The following is a 17,141-nucleotide window of genomic DNA, read 5'->3' on the forward strand; positions in this document are numbered from 1 at the left end:
GAAAACCTCCTGTGTTGTACCAGTGCCAAAGACTTCACGCCCCAAGGACCTCAACAGCTACAGGCCGGTGGCTCTGACATCCCACCTGATGAAGACCCTGGAGCGGCTGGTCCTGGCTCAGCTTCGGCGCCTGGTGAGCTCATCACTGGACCCACTTCAGTTTGCCTACCAGCCTGGCACTGGAGCGGATGATGCTATCATTCACCTCCTACATCGTTCCCTCGCTCACCTGGAGACCGCTTGGAGCACTGTGAGAATCATGTTCTTTGATTTTTCCAGTGCCTTCAACACCATTCTTCCCCCGGTTCTGAAGGACAAGCTGGAGAACTCTGGAGTGGACCATCACCTCACTACCTGGATTTTGGACTACCTCACCGACCGACCACAGTATGTGAGGACTCAGGGCTGTGTGTCGGACAGGGTCGTCTGCAGTACGGGGGCCCCACAGGGAACGGTTCTGGCTCCGTTCCTCTTCACCATCTACACTGCAGACTTCTCCCACAACTCCACCCAGTGCTTCCTGCAGAAGTTCTCTGATGACTCTGCAATAGTCGGCCTCATCACTGATGGGGACGACAAGGAGTACAGAGGACTGACTCAAGACTTTGTGGACTGGTGCCAGCTGAACTACCTCCAGATCAACGCCAGTAAAACCAAGGAGCTGGTGGTAGACTTCTGCAGGCACAAACATTCTCCACTGCAACCACTGAACATCCAAGGTATGGACATTGAGGCTGTGGACAGCTACAGGTACCTTGGTGTTCATCTGAACAACAAACTGGACTGGACTCTGTAAGGAAATGAGGTGTTATTTTTTTTATTTCAGTTTACTATTTCTAGTTTCATTATTTTGTTATTGCTATTGCATCATAATCATATAACAAGCATTTGCATTGACGCATTTATTAATAGTGATATTGCATTTAGATGTTTAAACATATTGGCACCCAATTAAGCTTTATTACAGGTGCAGTTATAACCACTTTAAACTGTTGAGTTGGATTTATAATCTTAAATGTTTATATGGAGACTGCATTGTGAAAGAGTAACTCTGTGCCAAAATAAGACAGGAAGTTACATGTTTTTGAAGTTACATGCTTTGCAGGAAGTGAAACCGAAACCAGAGTCTGAGTGAAAGTTAGTCTGAGGAGCAGTTTCGATGATGCTATTATCTTTTATACTTTTATGTCTTTTGATTAAGCTTTTAGTAGAGGTTCTTGATTAAAACATTTATTCAGTAGAGTACACACACATAGTTTCGGTTCGGTTATTACATACACGAGAGCGGCTTCTGTCTCTCTGTCTGGGGAGAGGTCAGGAGCTAGTCGGCGAGGTGAAATGGGGTGCGATTGTGGTTAGCACATAGACACACACGTAACCACACACACACACACACACACACTTAGTTAGAGGGAATCATTTGTAGGTGAAAGTTTAAGCATGTTTTGCTAGGGTTGCAGTTTTATGTTGGTGTACGTGACTGTTTGATGAAGAAGCAGGTGCACGATGCGAGAGCTGAGCGGGCTTGCGGGAAACCACCGGGGAGAAGATGGAAGCCAGTGTTCTTTTAATTGTGTCACAAGTTGTCAAACAGAACATTTGTGGTTTTGAGTTGACGTATCCATGTAATTTACGCAAGAGGGGGCGTTCTAATACCCCGATGTATAAAACTGTGTTCTGAAGTTTTGGAGATAGAGATCAATGCTGTCTGCGTACAGGATTTATCTCTCCACATGTGTCATTAAATCATTCGTTGACTCCAACTGACTGGGTCAGTGTGTTATTCCGATCTCCACCATCTCTCTCTCCTCAAAATGAACCTTAACAACTCATAACTCAGACGCCCTCTACAGGAAAGGGCAGAGCAGACTGTACCTGCTGCGGAGACTCAGGTCGTTTGGAGTGGAGGGCCCACTCCTGAAGACCTTCTATGACTCTGTGGTGGCCTCAGCCATCTTTTATGGTGTGGTCTGCTGGGGCGGCAGCATCTCTGCTGGGGACAGGAAGAGACTGAACAGGCTGATCCGCAGGGCCAGCTCTGTTCTAGGATGCCCTCTGGACCCAGTGGAGGTGGTGAGTGACAGGAGAATGGTGTCTAAGCTGTCATCACTGATGGACAACATCTCCCACCCCATGCATGAGAGTGTGACAGCACTGAGCAGCTCCTTCAGTGGGAGACTGTGGCACCCACGGTGTGGGACGGAGAGATTTCGCAGGTCTTTCCTCCCCACTGCTGTCAGACTCCACAACAAAGACTTTAACTGATCAAACACACACATCCACACATGTGCAATAACACTAATGTGCAATAATCTTTTCTGGCATCGTTGTATTTTTACTCAGTTGTATATAGCATTTGTATTCTATTTTTATCTTATTGTATATTTTATTCTATTTTATTCTGCTGTATATAGTATTTTATTTTATTCTATTCTGTACAGTTGTGTACTGTATTTATTCTTATTGTATTCTAATTTTTGCTATATAACTTTTGCACTGTCCACTTCCTGCTGTGACAAAACAAATTTCCCACGTGTGGGACTAATAAAGGCTATCTTATCTTATCTTATCCTATCTTATCTTATCTTAATTCATCGTTCCAGTTATTCTGTTGTGAAAATTAGATTCATGTCATGACAGCATATCAGGAGCCTGTGAGGAAAAAACCTTCAACATTTTGAACATTAAAGAAATACATATCAACATCACAATAACTGTAAAATTTCCCAAACGTACAACAAAGCTGCAACAAATCCCCCGCAGCATGATGGTTTACTCTTCTCAAAAAGAACTTTTACTAAACCAGTCAGTGAGGCCCAGTTAGCTGTGAGCTAACCACCACATGCACAAACCTTCTTCAAGTGCCACTCTCGTTTGGCGGGGGTGATGTTGTGTCCTAGGTGATCTGACGTCTCCACACACGTGCTGCACACGCACACGTTATCAGTGCGACAGAAGAATTCCAGACCTCTCAGGTGGATGGGGCACGGCGGCAGATCCGAGTCACTGGACATGTCGACATTTGAATAAATGTGACTGATTAACCTGTCTGTCGTTTGGTTTGCAGGACATATTATTCAGTTGTTTACAGTTTGACACGTGTATGGTTACATTTAGCTGTTAACACTAGATAAAAGGTTTCCATGCTCTTTCTGTTTTTCTTATTTCCTGTCATATGTACACTGTTACTACATGCAAACACTGCTCTAAACAATCTGTTTCACACACTTTTTTCCCCGACCTACATGAACATGATGTCATACAGACGAGATATCTTAAGATCACAGAACTCTTTGTAAACACAGCACAACCACTCACCTCCTGTTCAAACCCACTGTCTAAAACAAGACACTTGTTTTAGACAGTGGGTGACCTGAGCAACACCCAGTATAAAACAAAAGATGCTTTCGAGCTGTGAGCAATGCAAAAATACTCCAGTGGTCTAAAAATGAGAATAGGAGGCCGGAAACGTGCACCATACATGTTTCTGTTGGCCAGCTCTTGTAAATATCAGTACTAAAACCTTGTCTCACTTGAGGACTAATACGATTAGTAATGGTTAAGAAGTCTCAGTACTCCTTCCAAGAGGACAACCATTACTAGAGTCTCCGTCTGTTGTTTTAAAAGTGAAGAAGCCTCGTGGAGGACAGGCCGGATGTCTTCACGAACCTAAAGAAGTCCACTTGCCTTCTCTTCAATCATTGAAACTGCTGAGTTGGTTTAATAACATGTATATTTCAATAAGTGATGACACATTTGAACCTTTTTCTTTTTTTCAAAAAAGGACTGAGTGAAGGGGCTCAGGTGATTCTAACGTAAACAACGACTCTCGTGCTATTAATCGTAACAAAGGGAATCTCTGTGGGTTTGGACTGTTTATCAAACAGGCATAAACATAAAATGTGCTTGATACTGTAAAGTAGTTTTGTTGTAAAGTTCAACAATCAGATATGAGCAGGAACTCGGCGTGGTAAGGAAGGACTCCCTTAGAGCAGGGGTCGGAGACTATCAGAAGCATTTTAGCTCAAACTACCAAACAGCCACGTGAGATGGATGTTTATTCACATAAAATCTATGAGTATGTATTTGATTGTTTTTTTCATTTTTCGATTTCTCGCTCCCTCATCAGGTCTGCTTGTCCAGTGCTGTTGTTGAATCATCCCATCAAAGCGTTTCTGCCGTTGTGGCATCAAGCTAATGTGTCCACTAAGTAAATCTGCTCCTCTCTGTGGTAGCCTTATAGCATTTACAGTGGTATGCAAACGTTTGGGCACCCTTGATCATTTTCATGATTTTCCTTCATACATCATTGGTTATTTGGATCAGCAGTTTCATTTCCCAGTACCTGCACTGGCCACACAGCCCCACAGCATGATGGAACCACCATCACATTTTACTGTGGGTAGCAAGTGTTTCTCTTGGAATGCTGTGTTCTGTTTCCTCCATGCATAACGCCTCTTGTTATATCGAAATAACTCAATTTTAGTTTCATCAGTCCACAGCACCTTAGAATAGAATAGAATAGAATAGAATAGAATAGAATAGAATTCAACTTTATTGTCATTGCACATGCACAGGTACAGGGCAACGAAATGCAGTTTGCATCCATCCAGAAGTGCTTTAGCCGTGATATAGATATATTACAATATATATTAGCAATAATATAGATATGTAAGTATATTACAGAAATGGGTCTATTATGGTATGTTATAATGTACACGGTATGAAGTATGTTATGAATATGCTATAACTATAAGTATGTACAGGCTGTAGTGAGTACAAGCTATGTACAGGCTATGAACAGGATATAAATATGAAATAAAAACTATACAGAAATATGAGATATACAGTTATACAGAAATGTGAACTATGTAAGTTATAAACAGTTGTAGGATTAAAAATTATTGTATGTACAGAATGATTATTTACACAGAACTATACAGTAGTGCAGTTAAGATAAGTGAGATATGTGGATAATTTCTACAGAGGCTATATAAAGTGCTAGTGGTTGTGAGTAGGGCTGGGTATCGTCACTGATTTCTAGAATCGATTCAATTCCGATTCACAAGGTCCCGAATCGATTCGATCCACGATTCGATTCACGATTCGATTCAATTCGATTTAAATCAGGGAAATTTTGACAGTATATTATAATTCAGATCAGTACATTTACATATTTTTGTATCAATAAAAAGGAAGCTGACACACGCAAGACTTTATCAAAGGTGTGAGCGTCACAGCAGATGCCTTTGTGTCAAAGTAACTGAAGATAAAACACAGAAAAACATGAAGGTGGTTTTCCTGGCCTGGGATTTTATAAAAATATTCTGCAGTACATCAAAAACGAAAGAAAACCATTAATCAACACATGAACATTACCTCTGACGTTACAGCGGTTTTATTAGAGACACGGTTAAGCGTTTTGCATTTTGCATAATTTTAAAAAGTTTAAATTGGTTCAGTATTGAACGGCAGAAATTAGGTTTTCTTTTCGGAAGTATGTAAAAGGGAAATAAAACAGCGGCGACAGTGCTGTAAACAACAGTAGACTTGTGCGTAACAAGCAAGCGAATAATGCAGAAAACAGATTTTTAGACGGGAAACTGTTCTTGAAGTACAGAGAGAGAGAGAGAGAGAGAGAGCTGTGCATCGTGGTGGAAGCAAAACAGTAAAAGTCAGAGTTGTTGTTGTTTATGTGAAGCGTAGTTTGGATCTTCTTTTGCTGCTGGTTCGGTCAATATTGTTTGGAGAGAGATCAAACTAACAGCTTTAGAATCAGCGCAAAAAGGGCGTGAACACAAAGCGCGGACCCGCCGACAGATCAGAATCAGCGAGCTGTCGGCTTTCAGCCCCGACCGTGAGAAAGGCAACATCTCACTGATTATGATCCGCGTGTCGCGCTATGTGCTTACGTCTTTGTGCAGAATCCGTGTTTCTGCTCTCACTTACTGTCTTAGCTGTTTGGTGGTTGTTGAAATTTTGTGAGATTTCACCAGAGATTCTGGCATTTCGGGCAAAATAAATTTATATTAAAAAATCGATTCAGGATTTTAATGAATCGATTTTACGTTATCCAAGCCAGAATCGATTTTAATCGATAAATCGATTATAAAAACCCACCCCTAGTTGTGAGTGGTGGTTCAGTCCATGTTATTATTGTGTGTATGAGGGTACGGTTGTCCATTGTGTGTGTGTGTAGGTGGTTGTGGGTGATTGTATGTTCAGTCCATGAGTTTAACGTGGGTCAGATGTCAGGAGGCAGAGTTCAGGAGTCTGACAGCTGTTCCGGTCCCTGGTGGTCTTAGTCCGGAGGCTCCTGTAGCGCCTCCCAGAGGGCAGGAGGGTGAAGAGTCCATGTGATGGGTGACTGGGGTCTCTGATGATTTTCCCAGCCCTTTTCAGACACCGCTTCCTGTAGATGTCCTTTATGGCAGGAAGTGGTGCTCCGGCGATGCGCTGGGCAGTTTTCACGACCCTCTGCAACGCCTTCCGGTCCGAGGCAGAGCAGTTCCCGTACCAGACTGTTATACAGTTGGTCAGGATGCTCTCGATGGTGCAGCGATAGAAGTTCACCAGGATGTCTGAGGACAGGTGGTTCTTCCTCAGAGTCCTCAAGAAGAAGAGGCGCTGGTGAGCCTTCTTGACCAGCTTGGAGCAGTTGGTCGTCCAGATGAGATCCTCGGAGATGTGGACTCCCAGGAACTTGAAGCTGCTCACACGCTCCACAGCCATCCCCTTAATGTGGATGGGTGGATGTGGGTCAGCATTCCTCCTGTAGTCCACGATGGGCTCCTTAGTCTTCTCGGTGTTAAGCAGCAGGTTGTTTCTGTCGCACCACTCAGCCAGACGATCCACCTCCTCCCTGTAGGCGGTCTCATCGTTGTCACTGATGAGGCCAATCACCGTGGTGTCATCTGCAAACTTAATGATGGTGTTGGAACCATCAGCAGGTCTGCAGTCGTGGGTGAAGAGGGAGTAGAGGAAAGGGCTCATCACACAGCCTTGTGGTACACCGGTGTTCATTGTGATTGTAGATGAGCAGCGGTTATCCAGCCGGACATGTTGGGGGCGGTTGGTCAGGAAGTCCAGTAACCATTTGCAGATGAGGGAACTGATGCCCAGGTCTGTCAGTTTCCTGATGAGTTGTGAGGGGTGGATTGTATTGAATGCTGAACTGAAGTCTATAAACAGCATTCTGGCGTAGGTGTTGTTGTTGTCCAGGTGTGAGAGGACAGAGTGCAGTGCGATGGAGACTGCATCCTCTGTGCTCCTGTTCTGGCGGTATGCGAATTGGTGGGGGTCCAGGGTGGGGGGGAGACAGGATTTGAAGTGTGCTAAGACCAGCTGCTCTAAGCACTTAGTGATGATGGGGGTGAGGGCTACTGGTCGGTAGTCATTGAGGCTAGATGGGTTGGAGTTCTTGGGTATCGGGACGATGGAGGTGGATTTGAAGCAGGCCGGTACCACAGCGTGGGCCAAGGACCTTATTAGCATACCTCAAGCGACTCTGTTTGTGGCATGTGCACTTCTTCTGCATCACTCTCCCATACAGCATCTCCTTGTGCAAACTGCGCTGAATAGTTGAACGATGCACAGTGACACCATCTGCAGCAAGATGATGTTGCAGGTCTTTGGAGCTGGTCTGTGGGTTGACTCTGACTGTTCTCACCATCCTTCGTCACATTTTTCTTGAACTGTCACTTCGGGCCTTAACTAGAACTGAGCCTGTGGTCTTCCATTTCCTCAATATGTTCCTCACAGTGGAAACTGACAGCTGAAATCTCCGAGATAGCTTTTTGTATCCTTCCCCTAAACCATGATGTTGAACAATCTTTGTTTTCAGGTCATTTGAGAGTTGTTTTGAGGCTCCCATGTAGCCACTCTCAAGAGAAGATGCAAAGAGGAGAAAAACTTGCAATTGGCCACCCTAAATACCCTTCCTCATGACTGGATTCACCTGTGTATGTAGGTCAAGGGTCAATGAGCTTACCAAACAAATTTTATGTTTCAATAATTAGTGCTAAAGGTATTCAAATCAATAAAACAACAAGGGTGCACCTGCCTAATTTAGTTTAAGTAACTATTGCACACTTTCTGTAAATCCTATAAACTTCATTTCACTTCTCAAATATCATTGTGTTCGTCTGCTATATGACATATTTAAATGAAATTGCTGATCCAGACAACCAATGATTTATGAAGGAAAAACATGAAAATTATCAGGGGTGCCCAAACCTTTGCATATTATTGTATTCAATTCAATTCAATTCAATTTTATTTATATAGCGCCAAATCACAACAACAGTCACCTCTGTGTGCGTATGACTCTGTGTAGAGGATATGAAAATTTCCATCTTTGATGGCAGAAACAAACCCCCACATACCTCACCACTACAGGCATAGACCTAAAAAGTTTTAAAGTCAAATTTGGAAAAACAATAAAAAATAAATAATTTATTCTTTGTTCTGGCATCACTCTCACAAACATCCCGCTGACACACTAATGACAAACCTTTCTCTGGATGATGGTTTGTTACTATTTGGTAACTTCATGAATGTCTCTTTACATATGTGAAGTCATTTATTGAGTCCAACTTTACAGACTTATTGTGGCCCTCAGGTAACTGCTGCTGTGATTTGGACATATATAAATGAAACTGAACAGATATTTATCAGTAGAGCAGGTCAGTGTTAGTGGTTTAATCCCTGGCTGCACCAGTCTGCGTGCCAAATCTCCTCAGGCAAGACAGTAACCCCAAGCAGCTGACACATCCATCAGAGTGTGAATGTGTGACTGCTACATGAGAAGCACTGAAGTGTAGAAAAAGGTGGCTGCATGAATGGGTGAATGAGGCATGTATAAAGCACTTGGAAAACATAAGATCCAGTCCATTTACTATCAATGTGGTTCAGTCAAATATATTGTAATGCAATATTTTAGTATATTTCGGTACCTGGGGTAAGGTGGTGGGGGGTCGTGATGCTCCGTCCTGACAAAGGGAGCACCATCTCGACTCTGGCTTTGGGGGAGTGGAGCGTGATTCAGCCCGGGGTCTGGCAGGCGCTGAAAACGTGACATCATTTCTGCAAAGATGTTCTCGGGCATCTCCCTCTGCCTCTGGAATCCGGGTGACAGTGGTTGATTATGATGGGAAGGGGACCTGGAAGGCTCCATTCCTCCAAGTCTTTCAGCCACAGGAGAGCTGGCCATCTGCTTGAATTGTTCAGTTATTTCCTTCAGGGTCAGGTTGATATGGAGCTCTGGTCTCTTGAGGAAGGACTCTTTGCAGAGAGGGCACTGGTATGTTTTTGCACTCCGTTTGCTTCCGTCCCAGTAGGAGGAAATGCAGGTTTGGCAGAAACTGTGTCCACATGGTGTTGTGACCGGTTTGTTGAATACTTCCAGACAGATAGAGCAGGTGAACTGGTCTTCAGACAGGAAGGCAGCAGGTAGTGACATAGCCATTTAGTTTTAAGCTGCATATAGTGACAGACAGAAGATCAGAAAAATATTAAACCGTAAGGATCAGCAAACTATCGAATAAATGCCCCAGACATGAATTTCAAAAGCTTTACTGTTCAGATCTCATCTAATTCTTGTTGCCACAGGAAAAGACTGAGTTTATACGTTGATATCATTTTACAGAACTGGTCTGAGTGTGGAGCTTTTTCATGGGAACTCCAAACTACACTGAATCAGAACCAGAACTCTTTAATTATCCCTGAAAATATGTGGTCCCAGTTGCTTGAGGCAGTGAGAACAGTAACCGACTAAATAATACAATATGTTATAAAGTTACAAAATAGAAACAAAATAGTTTTAAGAGATACTAATAGCCAAGTATATTAAATATATATACATAGATATGTATGGTTAACATCCCGTACTTTGTTATTTTCTCTGTAGAGGATGTGATAGTAAGGCTGGAACTACTGCACTGTATCCTGTGAATGAAATGGAGGAGTTGTACAGAGATATCCACAGACAGGAAAGATATCCTCTGTTGTTTAGTGGTGCATTATGGGTAATCTCATTCTGCTCCTGTGATTGGCCAGCGAGTGATGGAGTGGGTGGGAGGTATTATCTTGGGCAACATCCACCTCTCCAATACAAGCTGAAATGATAAACTTAGAATTATTAGATGTTTTTATCTACCCATCCACCTGTTCTTCAAAGTGTCTGACACACCCAAGCCACGCCCTCTGACCAGCTTCCTTCATTTCCTGTCGAAGCACCTGTTGGTCACTGCTATGAAAGATGGGAGCCATATTCCATTCAGCAAGTCCCAGCTAATTTACTCAAAATTCATGACCGCAGACGAGGAACAGTCATGTTACACAATAATATACAGGACAATGACAGTATTGCTGCAAAAACTCGCTGCCCGTCTTGCTTTCATTCACAGGGTTTTCGTCAGACCCAAGTTTTCATCAGAAAACCTGGATCATCCTGAAACCTGGATGAGCTGGACTGATAGGTTAGTTTCACTCGTCCAGCCTGGATATCTGCAGTCTGATACAGCCTAATAGCCCCAGTCTTAGCTCATGTATTACTATCATTAAAATTATCTCATTGTACCAGTCTAAAGCTCGACTTCAGCAATATCCATCAAGAATCAAAAGTGAAGGACAAACAGGTGCCGAGAGGATTCATGCCCCTTTTTGCTGGGTAACATATAACCTAAGTGTACTCTAAAACATTCACTGTTCGCCTAATCCATCAACTTATTCAGAAGCTCTTTTAGAGCTGTTGGCAGCATGGACATAATACGTGAGACTCTCAGTGTGAGTGCGCACTTCCTTAACTTAAACACACTAAAGCTAAAACACACAGTGAAAATATACAAAGGAGTAGTTGCGCAAGATCAAGAAATTCAGGCTCGGCTGGAATATTCTTGGCCAGGACGTCATCATTACCGAGTTAAACGAGGCAATGAGGAAAAAATCCTGCAAGTCATTCGTGTCTCTTTAGTGTATGTTGTACTGAGATCAGCTGACTCTGATTGGCTGGAGGATATGTATTTATGTCGTATAAGCACATCGCTCCAACATTCAACAATAAACTGTTATTTTATGAATAAGAAAAGTGAAAGGAAGCCTGCTTATGTCACAGTGACCTCATGAGTGTGATCTTTCTGTTAGTTTCTTTATACCAGACAGAAATGTGCTGTCGTGTTAAATTAGCAGAATGGAAGCTTCACAGATCCAAAAATCAGCTGCTTTTTGTACAGCACTGGAAAAAATGATGGAACACAATCTATGAGTGCTTTAGGAAGGTAAAGAAGCAAAATAAAATCAATAACAGACAGATTTACTGGCACATGAATACGTGCAAACAGCTGCAGTACAGGAAGCACCACCACCGCATTGTTGAGCCATTGCTCAGACATTTGGTAAACAATCTGAAGACAGTGATCATTACTGAAATATGGAAGACATCAGAGAGCTGTCGTGTATCTTAAAGCGTCCTCAGAGAGAAGATGATAACATTTTATGAAAAGTAATGTGTAAAATCATAACTGTGTGTAACACTTTATACCAATGCTTTATATTAACACTGGTGAACCTATGATGGAGGTGAAGAGGAAGTTTTGTGTTGTCCTTTCAGTCACAACCCACTGTGCTAAGAAAAAGTATAGGTCACAATTAAATGTATGACATTAATAATCACTTTTTTTATTAGACAAAGATGAACTTAACTGAATACAAAACGTGGTTTTTAAATGGTGATTTAGCCACGCCTACCCAGCCCTATGTGAAAAAGTGCCAAATGGCCATCATGAGAGAAAATCACTGTTGACCAATAAGAACACAAAGACCATGTAAATTTGAAATAACCATGTTGACGATCCCAGAGACTTTGGGGGAAATTCTGGTATAAAACCAAAAAGCTGATAGCAAGAGTCAAACAGGGTGGTGGAGCTGTTTTACTGCAACTAATGGAACAAATATTTACTGTATGTATTTGAAACTGATCAACAGTCAGTGTGACCGACAATGACGCAGTCCATCACTAGTTGTGCTTCTGTTAATGTTTTTGGTTTATAAATCCATTTTTGGTAAAAACATCATGATTTACATAAAACAAAAGAAAAAAAGTAACGATACACCAGATGAGCTTTGGAGGAAAATGTGTTCTAAACACGGCGCACACATGTCAACAACAGACTGTACAATTATTGACCACACTGGTGTCAAAGGCTTATATAAAGTTTCATGTGACATAACGACCCACACCCACGGCTGCCTTTCTCTGCTGATTTCTTTCACGTCATCATGAAACAGATTTGGAGCATCAGACAGCACACGCTATCCAAGCTTGATCCTTTCTGTTCTCATGTGTTGAGTATGCTTCAAGGTTGCGTAATACAGCTCGATAACACCTGTTGGCAGAACCATTTCCTGAAGTTACATAGTGAGATCATTTAGCTCTGATATTAAAGCTGTAAAGCTCCAGTATAAACAGGTATTATCTGCCATGTATGACTTTCATATGCTCAGATAATTTTGTGATCTGTTGAACAAAGACGTGATTTATGAGTTCTCCACCAACAGCCATGTTTTTACACACTTGTAATCACCTATCGAGTGTAACCGTGCTCTCTGTGGACCGTCCTCTGGATGATAACATTAAATATCAGTACTTATGTTACATACAGGCATATACAAAGCTTCCTTTGACATAGTACACAGACAGATGACGCTCTACAGGCTGCTGGGCGCACTAATCCTATTCAGACACTAACTAACAACAGGAACAGAGTCCAGAGTTCATATGTTAGTTAACATGTCTTACCTGCAGTTTCAGGAGAGAGGTTATATTTGAGTGTTTGTACGAGATGTTCCCTGTGGCTCGTTGCTCTCCTTCTCTTGCTCCTGTCAGTCTGGATTTCACTTTTCACATTCGTGTCATTTTTCCTTACTTCATTGTTTTGTCGATCCCTCCTCTTAACCCCCCCACCCACGACATTTATCCAAACAGACCTGCTCGACAGGTGCAGCTGTAGAGGTATGCAGTTTTAAATAAGCTCTGTCTCACAGCTCTTTAGCAAACACAGCTCTAATTAGATAATGCACAAGAAACATACAGGACACTTGATAAAATGCCCACATCAGACTTTTGTACACTGTAATGACGCGTGTTTGTTCTGGGAGTTGAAACAATAAAGAGATAAAGTCTGTTTGAGATGCTTCATTACATGCACATGGGTACTCATCTGCATGCAAAAAAGGAAGAATGATGAACACATGTGGGACCAGATATCTGTAACTGCACGTGAATGTATACCTGACACGAACCAAGTAGGTACAGAAACCGATGTATATGTCAGACTGAGTGTAAGTGTATAGGCATGTATATGTGTCTATGTGTGTCAAAGTGAGAGTGTATGGGAGAAAAACCTCCTAACACATCTCTTAGGAGCAAGCACTTGTTGGTATACACTGGGAGCTGGGCGAACTCCAGGCCTCGAGGGCCGGTGTCCTGCATGTTTTAGATGTGTCCTTGATCCAACACAGCTGATGTAAATGGCTTCAAGTTCTCCAGAGGCCTGGTAATTAAATAATCATGTGATTCAGGTGTGTTGACCCAGGGTGAGTTCTAAAATCTGCAGGAAAACCAGCCCTCGAGGCCTGGAGTTCCCCACCCTGGTACAAACGGATATATTCTATTAATTTAGCATTTTTACCTAACATGTGTCATCATGTTTTCTGCTGATGTAGGCCCATTAAAGGTGTTAGGTGTCGTGTTTTTTAAGCCCTGACTCTTTATAATCTACCACCTTGGAAATAGCATGCACAGGTATTTTGCATAGTCAGGCTTCTGCTCAGAACATTTAAATAAATGTGTTGATAACATATATTATAATTTAACAGATTTAAATATCAAAATGAATTATTTCTAATTAGGGGCAATAATGCAGTAAGCATCTTTTATTATCTAAACAAAGAGGTAAAGTATAGTCATTTCCATTTAAATGCACAGAAAGAAACAGAAATCCTATAAATCATACAAATGTTATTCCATGTTATGTAACTACAGCCCAGCCCATGCAGCAGTATATTAATGACTAACCTCGTATTGTGGATGGATTATCTCAGGAAGTGACAGCAGAGCTGTACGTTTGAATGTTTCAGAAATCTCTCAGTCAGAACATGCTATATCATGTTTAGCTGGAAACCAGCGAGCTAACTTCCTGCTAACTTCTAACTAAATTGATTAAATCCTGTTTTCATGGATGTTAAACTTAATTGTTACACCTGGTAGAGCAGCAACGCTGATCATTTTATTAACGATGAAAGAATTTAGACAGTTTGTAACTCTCAGTGATGCCGCAGTGTTCGTTTGACTTTGGGACCTGAAGCGGAGTTTGGGCCCAGACACGGCTAATGACGTCAGACTTAAAGAGCGGATTACCTTCTATGGCAGCCATCTAGATCTTCTAAGGAAGAAAAAATCCCTCCACTGAAATTCTAACAGTAGACTGTACAAATGCTATATTTATTAAATGTACTTGAAAAACTGTTGAGTGCACATTGAATCGAAGCACATTAAAAAAAAGCATAATCAGTATGTTACAATATTTTTTGGTTCCTCATATAAATTTCTGGGTTACTATTTCTTGCCATTCAAACCCTTGGAAGAGTTCTGACCTGGCAAATATCTACTTAGTATTTACTCCTAATATGTTAGCCTCCTTAGGAAACGTTGACATTAAATTATGCTTGATAGGATTAGATGTTACAATGTCTAAAATAATTGGCACAATTCTTCAGTAGGTTGAAGGTGGGGGAAGTATTCAGTGTTTCGACCAGTGCCCTGTTGTGACAATGTAACTCTTCAGTAAGCTGAAGACTTACCACCAGTGTTGTGCACCCCGGACTCATTGGGTGTTTCTGACATTTATCACAATACACCCTCATCCAAGCCACCATGTTGGTCGCATGGTGGTTTCACATGACCCATACTGCTTCTTTTACTGATCACTTTCAGTGATGTCTGTTCATGTCAATTTGATGTTTCCCTGGAGTTTGTTCAACAGGTGTTTGGCACATGTGTTGGTTGTTGTTACTGTTGTCATGTCATCCATGTACAAAGTGACTGGAGAAAGCTGGAGACCATTCTTCAGCTGTTCCCCTCCAAGCATCATGGATGATCAACCCTAATGTCATAGTAAAAGCTAATGGTGAGATGGTGCAGCCCGCCATTTTGCCGACCTCCAGGTGTTTTGCTGGACAGCTGTATCTGCCTGTGTTATCAAACACAGAATTGGAGGTCCTGGAAATAGGTTTTGACCAGTCTTGTGTTTCCTTTTGGGATTTGGAAAAACTCACAGGCAGTCCACAGCACCTCATGAGGCACTGAGCCAAAGGCATTGGCAACATCTAAGGATACCACATGAAGGTCTTTCTTCTCCTTCTTAGCTGCCTATAACTGGTGCCAGATGGCATTAGTATACTCCACACATCCAAAAAATCTGCTTTTCCCAACCTTCTGCACCGAGGTGTCAACTAGCCTGTTTCTCTGCAAGAAAGTAGATATCAACAGGGCTGCTTCTGCAGTCAGACTGATTTGGCTGAACTGTGTGATGAATTAGGACCTCTACTGCCGTTCGACAAGTCCTGGTATGACTTCTTTCTCCAAGTTTTCTCCTTTCAATTTCTGATGCCTTCTTCCACTGTTTCTTAAACCTCCTAATTTCACCAATCTGTCAATGTCTTGCTGTGCCCTGATGTAACGCTTCCCATTTTTTACAATGATTAGGGACAGACTTTCTCGACACTCACTCACAGGAAGAGCACACCCAGTTATTGGTGCCAAAAAAGCCATTAGGAAATCATTTTCCAGGTGGCTGATGGCAAATGTTCTTCTACAATGCTTTTGTACTCTTCCTGAGCACTCAAAGTACTTGATACAATTGCCTTACTCACCCATTCATACAAGCAAGAAGGGGATGAGCACACTGTACTTTCTAATGAAGCTCATATGCTTTAATGTGTGCAGCAAGATGTTGGAGATCTTCTTCTGTGGTAGTGAGTACCATCTAGTTTGCTGCTGTCTGCTGGGGGGCAGCATCAGTGCCAGAGATGCCAGCAGGATGAACAAACTAATCTGCAGGCTGGAAGCATCATTGGTCAGAATTTGGAGATGTTTGAGTCAGTGAGGGGCAGGAGGTCACTGAACCTACCCTCTCCATCAGGGACAGCCCATCACACCCACTCCACTCCATACCTCTGAGGCAGCAGAGTGATTCAACCTCGCTGCCATAAAGAACACTTTAGAAAGCCTTTCCTACCATTCTCTATAAAGCTGTAGAATAACTTCATTCTGTGACAGGTTTACACACCTGTCAGGCAAAAGATTTTCATTAATGCAATCTGCACTTCTCGCCTACACAACGTCAGTCTTACTTTTACTGTTTTTAACTAACTTCATTTGAACTTTTATCACTTTTGTATATATTTACATTTCGCAATTATCTCAGAGTATAAGGCACTTTTATTTAACTGTTTATTGTAGACTGTACTGGTTTCACTCTTGCTGCTGTAAATCACTTTCTCTTGTGGGATCAGGGAGCCCACACCCATGACTTTCCCGTGTCTTTTATTCTGCAGACAGAGCGCCAGAGGCTGTTTTGTTTCAGCCGGAAGCTGTTCAAACAGGAACGCTGGTACAGTCTGGGTGAGGGGGGAAAAAAAAGTGCGTTTGGCAACCTGGTGGGGAATCGCCTCCCATTAGGTAATAATTCCTGGGAGGCCCGTTGACCCTGCTGCAATGGCTCCACCGATGCCAACAAGCTGGAGACTCGTTGGATGGAAACATGTCGAGAGCCAAGTGCACGATAATAGTAATTGTTTTCTTACTGCAAACAAAACATCAATAACCTGCAAACACAGACTGTGTGTGTGTGATGCTAGGCTGTGTTATGGAATTCTCTGATCAATAATATGAGCTGCTGTGTGGTACAGCCTGACCAACAAGTTTGTTTTGGTAACCGAGCTTCTAGTATTCCATGAGTCTGTTACTCAGCACTGATTAGCAGGTGTGTGTGTGTGCGCGCCTCCAGGGCCGGTGTCCTGCAGGTTTTAGATGTGTCCTTGATCCAACACAGCTGATTTAAATGGCTAAATAATCTCCTCAA

The 17,141-nt window shown here is 42.3% G+C and overlaps 1 protein-coding gene across 6 annotated transcripts in view; it reads right to left on the minus strand.

Moving 5' to 3' along the window:
- The window catches only part of LOC100702690 (E3 ubiquitin-protein ligase TRIM41), a 32,081-nt gene extending 19,153 nt beyond the window's left edge, over positions 1-12,928 (minus strand). For 2 of the 6 annotated variants that reach the window (XM_019355291.2, XM_019355293.2), the window contains exons 1-3: positions 12,797-12,926; positions 8,955-9,477; positions 2,853-3,006 (exon numbers count right to left, since the gene is read on the minus strand). In XM_019355291.2, the coding sequence (XP_019210836.1) occupies positions 2,853-3,006; positions 8,955-9,466 (666 nt within the window). In that variant the 5' untranslated portion in view covers positions 9,467-9,477; positions 12,797-12,926. Of the gene's footprint in view, positions 1-2,852; positions 3,007-8,954; positions 9,478-9,888; positions 10,116-12,237; positions 12,384-12,796 lie in introns of all 6 variants that reach the window. The other 4 variants (XM_019355289.2, XM_019355290.2, XM_005465358.4 and 1 more) reach the window with 4 other exon arrangements.
- Positions 12,929-17,141: the final 4,213 nt, after the last annotated feature.

The sequence above is a fragment of the Oreochromis niloticus genome, linkage group LG6 (genome assembly GCF_001858045.2).
Source record: "Oreochromis niloticus isolate F11D_XX linkage group LG6, O_niloticus_UMD_NMBU, whole genome shotgun sequence".
NCBI classification, from domain to species: Eukaryota; Metazoa; Chordata; class Actinopteri; order Cichliformes; family Cichlidae; genus Oreochromis; species Oreochromis niloticus.